The sequence below is a fragment of the Bombina bombina genome, unplaced genomic scaffold (assembly GCF_027579735.1).
Source record: "Bombina bombina isolate aBomBom1 unplaced genomic scaffold, aBomBom1.pri scaffold_799, whole genome shotgun sequence".
NCBI classification, from domain to species: Eukaryota; Metazoa; Chordata; class Amphibia; order Anura; family Bombinatoridae; genus Bombina; species Bombina bombina.
In genome coordinates this window covers 115,117-128,800 of record NW_026512934.1, presented here as the reverse complement: position 1 = coordinate 128,800, position 13,684 = coordinate 115,117, and the positions used below count along the sequence as shown (strand labels likewise).

General features: G+C 38.1%; 1 protein-coding gene across 1 annotated transcript in view; it reads left to right on the top strand.

Moving 5' to 3' along the window:
- The window catches only part of LOC128644608 (dynein axonemal heavy chain 6-like), a gene marked incomplete at its 5' end in the record, with an annotated part of 93,388 nt that overhangs the window by 30,333 nt on the left and 49,371 nt on the right, over nt 1-13,684 (top strand). The window contains 2 exon segments of the mRNA XM_053697153.1: nt 7,171-7,309; nt 13,328-13,447. Coding sequence (XP_053553128.1) covers nt 7,171-7,309; nt 13,328-13,447 — 259 coding nt within the window.

Below are 13,684 nucleotides of genomic sequence, written 5' to 3'. Positions count from 1 at the left end.
TAGATAAAATTATGTTTTATTAATTATACAGTGCTAGTTTACAAGTGGTGCGGTATATTTTTTTTGCGTTCGAGAAAACTGCTAGAGTTAAGCTTTTTGCGCTAGACGGGTTGCGCTCGTGTTACAAGTTTAAAGGGACAGTCTAGTCCAAAATTAACTTTCATGATTCAGATAGAGAATGTAATTTTAAACAATTTTCAAATTTACTTTATCACCAATTTTGCTTTGTTCTCTTGGTATTATTAGTTGAAAGCTAAACCTAGGAGGTTCATATGCTAATTTCTAAGCCCTTGAAGGCCGCCTTTTCTCTCGCATTTTGACAGTTTTTCACCACTAAAGGGTGTTAGTTCATGTGTGTCATATAGATAACACTGTGATCACGCAAGTGGAGTTCAGGTGAGCCAGCTCTGATTGGCTAAAATGGATGTCTGTCAAAAGAACTGAAATAAGGGGGGCAGTTTGCAGAGGATTATATACAAGGTAATCACAGAGGTAAAAAGTGTATTTATATAACTGTGTTGGTTGTGTAAAACTAGGGAATGGGTAATAAAGGGATTATCTATCTTTTTAAACAATAAAAATTCTGGTGTAGACTAAATCTGATTAGTGCAAAAATCTGAATTTACAATACAGCGTGCGCGTTCGCCTATTCCCCCATAGGAGTCAATAGAAAAATAAAAACCCAACTCTCACGCAAACACTAGCATTTTCGCAAGTGTGCTCGCCCAACCCGAAAATATGAATATTTCATATTCCAATGTTCTTAACATAACGGAATATGTTTACATACCCTGATGATTTTGGCCTGATAACATGCACACAAGTTGACACAAAGGGGTTTGAATGGCTATTAATGGTAACCATCCTCACCTGTGATCTGTTTTCTTGTAATTAGTGTGTGTGTATAAAAGGTCAATGAGTTTCTGGACTCCTAACAGGCCCTTGCATCTTTCATCCAGTGCTGCACTGACGATTCTGGATTCTGAGTCATGGGGAAAGCAAAAGAATTGTCAAAGGATCTGCGGGAAAAGGTAGTTGAACTGTATAAAACAGGAAAGGGATAAAAAAAGATATCCAAGGAATTGAGAATGCAATCAGCAATGTTCAAACTCTATTAAAGAAGTGGAAAATGAGGGGTTCTGTTGAAACCAAACCACGGTCAGGTAGACCAACTAAAATTTCAGCCACAACTGCCAGGAAAATTGTTTGGGATGCAAAGACAAACCCACAAATAACTTCAGGTGAAATACAGGACGTGTGGTGTGGCTGTTTCAAGATGCACAATAAGGAGGCACTTGAAGGAAAGATGGGCTGCATGGTCGAGTCGCCAGAAGAAAGCCATTACTACGCAAATGCCACAAAGTATCCCGCTTACAATACGCCAAACAGCACAGAGACAAGTCTCAAATCTTATGGCACAAAGTCATTTGGAGTGATGAGACCAAAATTGAGCTTTTTGGCCACAACCATAAACGCTACATTTGGAGAGGAGTCAACAAGGCCTATGATGAAAGGTACACCATTACTACTGTGAAATATGGAGGTGGATCACTGATGTTTTGGGGATCTGTGAGCTACAAAGGCACAGGAAATTTGGTCAGAATTGATGGCAAGATGAATGCAGTATGTTATCAAACAGAACGCCTCATTTTCCACTTCTTGATTAGAGTTGAACACTGCTGATTCACATTCTCAATTCCTTGGATATCTTTTTATATCCCTTTCCTGTTTTATACAGTTCAACTACCTTTTTCCCACAGATCCTTTGACAATTCTTTTTCTTTCCCCATGACTCAGAATCCAGAAACGTCAGTGCAGCACTGGATGAAAGATGCAAGGGTCTGTCAGGAGTCCAGAATGTCATTGACCTTTTATACACACACACTAATTACAAGCAAAACAGATCACAAATGAGGATGGTTACCTTTAATAGCCATTCAAACCCCTTTGTATCAACTTGTGTGCATGTTATCAGGCCAAAATCACCAGGGTATGTAAACTTTTTATCAGGGTCATTTGAGTAGTCTCTATTGTCATCATGATTTAAAAAAGAGTAAACACAGTTGATTGATAATAAATGGCTTCAGCCAAACACTAACCATGAGTGAAAGAAAAGTTTATGGGGGGTAGTTATCAAGCCGTCAACCTCAAATACGCTGGAATTCCGCAGCGTATTTGTGGCGAGGCTGATTCGCCTTAGTTATCAAAGGCTAGAGACCGGCAAAAGTAGAATTTTGTGACGTAAGCTTCGATCCGCCGGACTCAGTCCGACACAGATCGATTCTTACGTCACTCCAGATGTTTCGCACACAAGTGCGGCACAATCTGACTACTTTTGCTAGTTATCAAATGACTAGCAGGTACGCTCGGCACTTTTCCGGCCCAGCGTACCTGGTTTTCAATCCGCCGCCCTGGAGGCGGCGGATCCCATAGGAATCAATGGGAGTCTGACCATAGCGAAAGTACAAGTTCGCTGCTGCCAGACATCCCATTGATTTCTATGGGAAACGTCTACACCTAACACCCTAACATGTACCCCGAGTCTAAACACCCCTAATCTGTCCCCAGCCCTACACCGCCGCAACTAAATAAAGTGTTTTCCCCCTAAACCGCCGCTCCCGGAGCCCACCGCAAGCTACTCTATACATATTAACCCCTAAACCGCCGCTCCCGGAGCCCACCGCAAGCTACTCTATACATATTAACCCCTAAACCGCTGCTCCCGGAGCCCACCGCAAGCTACTCTATATATATTAACCCCTAAACCGCCGCTCCCGGAGCCCACCGCAAGCTACATTATACCTAGTAACCCCTCTCCTGCCCCCCCATACTGCCGCCCTCTATAATAAAGTTATTAACCCCTAATCTGCCCCCCCTACACCGTCGCAACCTATAATACATTTATTAACCCCTATCCTGCCCCCCCCTACACCGCCGCCACTGTAATAAAATTATTAACCCCTAAACCTAAGTCTAACACTAACCCTAACACCCCCCTAACTTAAATATTAATTAAATAAATCTAAATAATATTTCTATTATTAACTAAATGAATCCTATTTAAAACTAAATACTTACCTTTAAAATAAACCCTAATATAGCTACAATATAAATAATAATTACATTGTAGCTATCTTAGGATTTATTATTATTTTACAGGTAAATTTCAATTTATTTTAACTAGGTACAATAGCTATTAAATAGTTATTAAACTATTTAATAGCTTACCTAGCTAAAATAAAGAGAAATTTACCTGTAAAATAAAAAACTAACCTAAGTTACAATTACACCTAACACTGCACTATACTTTAATAAATTATTCCTATTTTAAAACTAAATACTTACCTGTAAAATAAACCCTAATATAGCTACAATGTAATTAATAATTACATTGTAGCTATTTTAGGATTTATATTTATTTTACAGGTAACTTTGTATTTATTTTAGCTAGTTAGAATAGTTATTAAATAGTTATTAACTATTTAATAACTACCTAGCTAAAAGAAATACAAAATTACCTGTAAAATAAATCCTAACCTAAGTTACAATTAAACCTAACACTACACTATCATTAAATAAATTAAATAAATTAAATACAAATAACTACAATTAAATACAATTACATAAACTAACTAAAGTACAAAAAATAAAAAAAGCTAAGTTACAAAAAATAAAAAATAGGTTACAAACATTTAAAAAATATTACAACAATTTTAAGCTAATTACACCTAATCTAAGCCCCCTAATAAAATAACAAAGCCCCCCCAAAATAAAAAAATGCCCTACCCTATTCTACATTAAAAAAGTTCAAAGCTCTTTTACCTTACCAGCCCTTAAAAGGGCCTTTTGCGGGGCATGCCCCAAAGAAAACTGCTCTTTTGCCTGTAAAAACAAAATACAACCCCCCCCAACATTAAAACCCACCACTCACATACCCCTAATCTAACCCAAACCCCCCTTAAATAAACCTAACACTACCCCCCTGAAGATCATCCTACCTTGAGTCGTCTTCACTCAGCCGAGCCACCGATGGAACTGAAGAGGAGATCCGGAGCGGCAGAAGTGATCCTCCAAGGGGCGCTAAAGAAGTCTTCCATCCGATGAAGTGATCCTCCAAGCGGCGCTGAAGAAGTCTTCCATCCGATGAAGTGATCTCCAAGCGGCGCTGAAGAAGTCTTCCATCCGGGCGATGTCATCTTCCAAGCGGGGTCTTCAATCTTCTTTCTTCAGGATCCATCTTCATCCCGCCGACGCGAAACATCCTTCTTCCCCGACGGACTACCGACGAATGAAGGCTCCTTTAAGGGACGTCATCCAAGATGGCGTCCCTTCAATTCCGATTGGCTGATAGGATTCTATCAGCCAATCGGAATTAAAGTAGGAAAAATCTGATTGGCTGATTGAATCAGCCAATCAGATTGAGATCGCATTCTATTGGCTGATCTATTGGATCCTGAAGAAAGAAGATTGAAGACCCCGCTTGGAAAATGATATCGCCCGGATAGAAGACTTCTTCAGCGCCGCTTGGAAGATGACATCGCCCGGATGGAAGACTTCTTCAGTGCCGCCTGGAGGATCACTTCATCGGATGGAAGACTTCTTCAGCGCCCCTTGAAGGATCACTTCTGCCGCTCCGGATCTCCTCTTCAGTTCCATCGGTGGCTCGGCTGAGTGAAGACGACTCAAGGTAGGATGATCTTCAGGGGGGTAGTGTTAGGTTATTTTAAGGGGGGTTTGGGTTAGATTAGGGGTATGTGGGTGGTGGGTTTTAATGTTGGGGGGGGGGTTGTATTTTTCTTTTACAGGCAAAAGAGCAGTTTTCTTTGGGGCATGCCCCACAAAAGGCCCTTTTAAGGGCTGGTAAGGTAAAAGAGCTTTGAAAATTTTTAATGTAGAATAGGGTAGGGCATTTTTTTATTTTGGGGGGCTTTGTTATTTTATTAGGGGGCTTAGATTAGGTGTAATTAGCTTAAAATTGTTGTAATATTTTTTAAATGTTTGTAACCTATTTTTTTATTTTTTGTACTTTAGTTAGTTTATGTAATTGTATTTAATTGTAGTTATTTGTATTTAATTTATTTAATTTATTTAATGATAGTGTAGTGTTAGGTTTAATTGTAACTTAGGTTAGGATTTATTTTACAGGTAATTTTGTATTTCTTTTAGCTACGTAGTTATTAAATAGTTAATAACTATTTAATAACTATTCTAACTAGCTAAAATAAATACAAAGTTCCCTGTAAAATAAAAATAAATCCTAAGATAGCTACAATATAATTATTATTTATATTGTAGCTATATTAGGGTTTATTTTAAAGGTAAGTATTTAGTTTTAAATAGGATTAATTTAGTTAATAATAGAAATATTATTTAGATTTATTTAATTAATATTTAAGTTAGGGGGGTGTTAGGGTTAGTGTTAGACTTAGGTTTAGGAGTTAATAAATTTATTACAGTGGCGGCGGTGTAGTGGGGGGCAGGATAGGGGTTAATAAATGTATTATAGGTGGCGACGGTGTAGGGGGGGCAGATTAGGGGTTAATAAATTTAATATAGGTTGCGGCAGGGTCCGGGAGCGGCGGTTTAGGGGTTAAACTATTTATTTAGTTGCGGCGAGGTGCGGGATCAGCAGGATAGGGGTTAATAACTTTATTATAGAGGGCGGCGGTATAGGGGGGGCAGGATAGGGGTAACTAGGTATAATGTAGGTTGCGGCGGTGTCCGGGAGCGGCGGTTTAGGGGTTAATACATTTATAAGAGTTGGGGCGGGGTCTAGGAGCGGCGGTTTAGGGGTTAGTAACTTTATTTAGTTGCGGGGGGCTCCGGGGCGCCGGTATAGGGGGTAGAACAGTGTAGTTTAGTGTGGGTGCTTAGTGACAGGCTAGCAATAAAGCTGTAAAAAAGCCGAAGAGCAGCGAGATCGGATGAGTGATAACTATCACAATCCGCTGCTCATCGCCCCGTACTTGGTGCGCGGCTTTTTGACAGATTTATTGATAACTTAGGCGAATTTTTTCAGGTCCCCGGCGGCGATGGTAGGCGAGCTTAGGCGGGCGTATTGGGCCGGCGAAGGCAGGAAAGTTGACACGTTGATAACTACCCCCCTATGTGTTAACATTCATATTCTCTGAAAAATGGCCAAGAAATCATAAATTCTGCCAGGGTATGTAAACTTATGAGCACAACTGTATGTATGATTATATATAGGTATAGATATATATACATATATATTGGAATATCTATTTAAAAAATACATAGGCCCCTATTTAAGAAAGTCTGGCGGACCTGATCAGGTCCGCCAGACCTCGCTGAATACGGCGAGCAATACGCTCGCCGTATTCAGCATTGCACCAGCAGCTCACAAGAGCTGCTGGTGCAACTCCGCCCCCTTCAGACTCGCGGATAATGGGCCGCCAGCAGGGGGGTGTCAATCAACCCGATCGTACTCGATCCGGCGATGTCTGTCCGCCTGCTCAGAGCAGGCGGACAGGTTATGGAGCAGCGGTCTTTGTGACCGCTGCTTCATAACTGCTGTTTCTAGCGAGCCTGCAGGCTCGCCAGAAACACGGGGCATCAAGCTCCATTCGGAGCTTGATACATAGACCCCATAGAGCATATTCTGCTATGTGCAGAACTTGGAATGTGAAATATTTACAGTTAATACCTAGTTAAACATATAAAGTATATATTGTTTATATATATATATATATATATATATATATATATATATATACACACATACACATCTTTAGCAATGTATCTGTAGGTATCTTTATGTTAAAGTCCTTTAACGTCTTTAAACGCCTCATATCTTTAAGCCCTTATAACTTTTTTGTGCAATATTTTTTTACATACTTTTTATTAGACAGTATTATTATGAGTGTAACTGTACTTTGTATTGTATTTTTGATGTGTTTTGTGCAACTTTTTATTTTTCTGGAAAACAGTTCATCACAGCTCTGAGATCACGGTAAGGATTAAAGCGATTTTGCTCATCTTGTAACATAAGCACAATTAAAACGGATCACAAAAACACCATATCGCTTGCTCAAAAACCTTTGCGCCTCACTTGTAATCTAGCCCATAATATACTATTCAAACCACATTTTTAGAACTACTTTTCTGAGTGCTGCCAAGCAATTTAATCAGAATGTACGGTTTTCTTTTCAGGAAAGGAAAAAATTTGGACCTCTCGGATGGAACATCTGCTATGAATTTAATGACAGTGATCGAGAATGTGCACTCCTCAATTTAAGCTTGTATTGCAAGGATGGAAAGATACCATGGGATGCACTCACATATATTACTGGTAAACTAGTAATGCAGCTTTAAAGGGACATGAAACCCAAAAGTTTTCTTCTTATGATTCAGACAGAGCATGCAATTTGAAACATTCTTCAAATTTACTTCTAGTATCAAATTTGTTTCATTCTCATATTATTCTTTGTTGAAAAGATATCCAGATAGGAAGTGTGCACATGTCCGGAGCACTACATGACAGGAAATAGTGCTACCATCTAGTGCTCTTGTTACTGTATAGCATTCTTGTATAACTGCTGCCGACACGTGCACACTCCTGATAATGATAATAGAAGTATATTGGAAAGTTGTTTAAAATTGAATGCTCTGACTCATGAAAATAAATATTTTTGGTTTCATATCCCTTTAAGAATAATCATTCACATTGATGTTGCTTTGCTTCTGTCTTGAATATAGACTTTAGTGTTTGTGGTATTTTGTATAAAAAAATATTTTTTGACTGCTTATAATCCAAAACTATGATGCAGGATATTTTAGAGAAAATTCTAAACCTGCTCATGAACTGCATTTATCACTACATTGTACAATGTCCTGAAGTCCTCAAGAAATAATTGAAGTTTCTCCACTTTTTAATTTTTTAAATTGACATCTTTGGTGGAAAATGGATGACATAAGACTCAATCAATCAATTTGTATAAAAAAACCATGTTTTCTGTTTAACGAACATTTGATAGAAATTAATATTAAATAATTCAGAAGTTAAGGGAAAACTATAAATAATATTTAATTTTACATGATACTGTACATATAGATTACATTCAGCTAGATTATGAGTTTTGAGCGCTATAGGGAAACTAACGACCGCCACAAAAGCGGTGGTATTTCACCTCCCTATAGCGCTGCTATTACAGGTTTTTAATAACCCGGCTTGCGCGGGTGATATGGTAGCGTTGAGATCCCAAATACAAGCGCTGTATACCTCACCCAAATACAAGCGCTGCTTTGACGTGCTCGTGCACAATTTCCCCACAGACATCAATGGGGAGAGCCGGCAAAAAAAAAAGCCTATCACCTGCGATCGCGGAAACAAAAGCTCCGTAACGCAGCCCCATTGATGTCTATGGGGAAAGAAAAAGTTATGTTTAAACCTAACATAAAAAACACGTCTAAACACCCCTAATCTACCGCCCCCGACATCGCCACAACCTACATAATGTTATTAACCCCTAATTTGCCACCCCCAACATCGCCGCCACCTACATAATGTTATTAACCCCTAATCTGCCACCCCTAACATCGCCGCCACCTACATTACAGTTATTAACCCCTAATCTGCCGCCCCTAACATTACAGTTATTAACCCCTAATCTGCAGCCCCCAACATCGCCGCCACCTACATAAATTTATTAACCCCTAATCTGGTGGCCCTAACATCGCCGCCACCTAAATACACCTATTAGCCCCTAATCTGCCGCCCCCAATGTCGCCGCCACTATACTAAAGTTATTAACCCCTAAACCTCTGGCCTCCCACATCACTAACACTACATAAATATATTAACCCCTAAACCTAACCCTAACGTAACCCTAACCAAAACACCCCCTAACTTAAATATAATTAAAATAAATCTAAATAAAACTTACAATTATTACCTAAATAATACCTATTTAAAACTAAATACATACCTATAAAATAAAACCTTAGCTAGCTACAAAATAACTAATAGTTATAATATTTTATCTATCTTAGGTTTTATTTTTATTTCACAGGTAAGCTTGTATTTATTTTAACTAGGTAGACTAGTTAGTAAATAGTTATTAACTATTTACTAGCTACCTAGTTAAAATAAATACAAAGTTACCTGTAAAATAAAACCTAACCTGCCTTACACTAAAACCTAACATTACAATAAAATAAAATACATTAAATTAATAAAATACAATTATCTAAATTACAAAAAAAATAAACACTAAATTACACAAAATAAAAAACGAAATTATCAAAAATAAAAACGAATTACTCCTAATCTACGAGCCCTATCAAAATAAAAAAGCCCCCCCAAAATAAAAAAAAACCTAGCCTACACTAAACTACCAATAGCCCTTAAAGGGCCTTCTGCGGGGCATTGCCCCAAAGATAACAGCTCTTTTACCGGTAAAAAAAAAAATACAAACCCCCCCAAAAGTAAAACCCTGAAAAGGGCATTTGGATGGGCATTGCCCTTAAAAGGGCATTTAGCTCTTTTACGGTGCCCAAACCCTAAGCTAAAAATAAAACCCACCCAATAAACCCTTAAAAAAACCTAACACTAACCCCCAACGATCCACTTACAGTTTTCGAAGACCGGACATCCATCCTCATCCAGGCGGCAGAAGTCTTCATCCAAGCGGGCTGAAGTCCTCATCTAAGCCGGCAGAAGTCTTCATCCAAGCGGGCAGAAGTCTTCATCCAGACGGCATCTTCTATCTTCATCCATCCGGCGCGGAACGGGTCCATCTTCAAGACATCCGGCGCTGAGCATCCTCTTCTTCCGATCGTCGCTGGAAAACGAAGTTCACTTTAAGTGACGTCATCCAAGATGGGTCCCTTACATTCCGATTGGCTGATAGAATTCTATGAGCCAATAGGAATTAAAGGGGAAAAAAATCCTATTGGCTGTTGCAATCAGCCAATAGGTTGAGCTTTCATCCTATTGGCTGATTGGAATAGCCAATAGAATGCGAGCTCAATGCTATCGGCTGATTGGATCAGCCAATAGGATGAAAGCTCAATCCTATTGGCTGATTGCAACAACCAATAGGATTTTTCTCCTTTAATTCCTATTGCCTGATAGAATTCTATCAGCCAATCGGAATCTAAGGGACGCCATCTTGGATGACGTTACTTAATGTGAACTTAATTTTCCAGCGACGATCAGAAGAAGAGGATGCTCCATGCGGGATGTCTTGAAGATGGACCCACTCTGCGCCTGATAGATGAAGATAGAAGATGCCGTCTGGATGAAGACTTCTGCCCGCTTGGATGAAGACTTCTGCCGGCTTCAATAAGGACTTCTGCCCGCTTGGATGAAGACTTCTGCCGGCTTCTATGAGGACTTCTGCCCGCTTGGATGAAGACTTGTGCTGCCTGGATGAGGATGGATGTCCGGTCTTCGAAAACTGTAAGTAGATCGTCAGGGGGTTAGTGTTTTTTTTAAGGGTTTATTGGGTGGGTTTTATTTTTAGCTTAGGGTTTGGGCACCATAAAAGAGCTAAATGCCCCTTTTAAGGGCAATGCCCATTCAAATGCCCTTTTCAGGGCAATGGTTAGCTTAGATTTATTTAGATAGAATTTTATTTAGCGGGGTTGGTTGGTTGGGTGGTGGGTTTTACTGTTGGGGTGTTTGTATTTTTTTTTTACAGGTAAAAGAGCTGTTATCTTTGGGGCAATGCCCCGGAAAAGGCCCTTTTAAGTGCTATTGACAGTTTAGTGTAGGCTAGGGTTTTTGTTATTTTGGGGGGGCTTTTTATTTTGATAGGGCTATTAGATTTGGAGTAATTCGTTTTTATTTCGTGTTTATTTTTTTTGTAATTTAGATAATTGTATTTTATTAATTTAATTTAATTTATTTTATTGTAATGTTAGGTTTTAGTGTAAGGCAGGTTAGGTTTTATTTTACAGGTAACTTTGTATTTATTTTAACTAGGTAGCTAGTAAATAGTTAATAACTATTTACTAACTAGTCTACCTAGTTAAAATAAATACAAACTTACCTGTGAAATAAAAATAAAACCTAAGATAGCTACAATATTATAACTATTAGTATTAGTATTTTACAGGTAAGTATGTATTTAGTTTTAAATAGGAATTATTTAAATAGGAATTATTTAGGTAATAATTGTAAGGTTTATTTAGATTTATTTTAATTATATTTAAGTTAGGGGGTGTTAGGGTTAGGGGTTTAGGGGTTAATATATTTATGTAGTTATGTGGGAGGCCAGAGGTTTAGGGGTTAAAAGTTTAATTTAGTATATTTCGTTGTTGGGGGCTTGCGGTTTAGTGGTTTATAGGTTTATTATAGCGGTGGTGTGAGCGGACGGCAGATTAGGGGTTAATTATATTTAAATAGTGTTTGCGATGCGGGAGGGTGGCAGTTTAGGGGTTAATAGGTTTATTATAGTGGCGACAATGTCGGGGAGCGGCGGAATAGGGGTTAATACATTTTAATAGTGGCAGCGATGTCCGGAGTGGCAGATTAGGGGTTAATAAATTTATTATAGTGTTTGCGATGCGGGAAGGCCTCGGTTTAGGGGTTAATATGTAGTTTATGGGTGTTAGTGTACTTTGTAGCACTTTAGTTATGAGTTTTACGTTACATAGCTGTAGCAAAAAACTCATAACTACTGACTTTAGATGGCGGTATGGATCTTGTGGTTATAGGGTGTACCGCTCACTTTTTGGCCTCCCAGGCAAACTCGTAATACCGGTGCTATGGAAGTCCCATTGAAAAAGTGCGGTACTGACATTGCGTGACGGCCAAAAAGGTGTGCGGTACACCTATACCTACAAAACTTGTAATAGCGGCGTTAGGAAAAATGCAGCGTTATGAAGCATAACAATGCTTTTACGCACATAACGCAAAACTCGTAATCTAGCTGTATGTGATTAAAAGGTAAGTAATTCAAAAATAATTATTTTATTTATTTTGATCTTAGCTGGCTGCCTAATTGTCATTCCATTATTTTCTTGGATGCTCAAATTATTCCATAGAAAACTGTTGTACACTCTCCATTCCTGCATTTTGAATAAAAGAAGTAGACCATTTTAATTTGTAATTCAAAAAACTAAAACAAAAAGCTCCCACAGAACTATATAATAAAGTTATTCTAACAATAAGACACGTGGCACTTTACAACATTAAACAAAACAAAAGGGGCAGCAAAGCATAGTTGCACTTTTAAAAAAAGGATTTTATATGCACAAAATGATATTTATTACACCTAAAAATGGTAAATCATTTTAAATTGAAAATAGGCATTACTATAAAGAGGCAGTGTATCATTTAGACTGCATTGTGCATTTAAAGGAATATTTTACATCTAAAAAACAAAAAAAACTAAACTGCTCTGAAGCCAAGGTGATATGGAATTGACAGTGTTATCTCCATAACACTAAAAGTTATCAGTTTGTCAAACAATGTCATGATTGTCTAAACTTAACAGAAGGCCTTAAGTGTACATTTTGAGAGAAAAGGGGGCTTCTCAGGGAGAGAAGTGGTCAATTTTTTAATTAAATTAGCATCAATATAGAGCTATCTTATTAGGATTTAATTACCATACATCAACTTATGTGGCCCTATTTATCAATGTGCGAGCTGACATGATACAATGTAGCGTATCATGTCCGCCGCACATTGATAAATGCCGACAGCATACGCTTTCGGCATTTATCATTGCACCAGAACTTCTGCCACCTCCTGCAGATTTGCGGCCAATCGGCCGCTAGCAGGGGGTGTCAATCAACCCGATCGTATTTGATCGGGTTGATATATGTCCGCCGCCTCAGAGCAGGCAGACAAGTTATGTAGCAGAGGTCTTTAGAAACAAGGGGCATCAAGCTCCATACTTGATAAATATGCCCCATGATCTGTTTTGTAGTTACTCCTAGAAAATATAAAGATTACTTACTCCCATTTTAAACATAATTTTTTTTTTCTTTTTCTTTAAAGAGTCTATTCTTTGGTATCAATAGGCATAGTTCCTTTTCAAGGGCAAGACATATGGATAATTTTATTTGTGATCACTTACAAGTTCATTATAACTCAATTATATATAATATCATTTATTAATTTTGATTACTTGCACACTAAATACTAGTAACTAAAAATGAGTTTTTTTTAAATCCTTCATGCAAGTGATAAATGCATTTGTTTTAGTTTTTTATCCCCAGTAGGTTATACAGCAAACTAATCCGCATCTGCCATTGCTGTGCACTTTAGAGGGCCACTGGGTACTAGTACAGTAATCCCCTAATGAGTAGGCAATACTATAAAAAGTAAAACTCGCTGAAGCACAAAACTGTCTTGCAGGGGAAATAACATACGGTGGTAGAGTGACTGATGCATGGGACCAAAGATGTTTGAGAACAATACTTAGAAGATTCTTCTCTCCGGAGACTCTTGAAGATAACTATCGTTATTCTGAGTCAGGTAAATAAGACTTTGTATCTTTATAATAGAACAATGCTGGTAGTTTTTTTGTTGTTTGTTTGCTTTTTTTTTTTTTTAATAGATTTTTATTAATTTGAATCAATAAACAACAAGCATTAAAAGGAACAAATAGGGAAAACAGATATTATCAATAGACTTCAATATTGGTTTGTCCTCCATACAATTGATAATTAATACACTAGATAACACTAAAGGTTTCTGCATCTTTAGACCCTT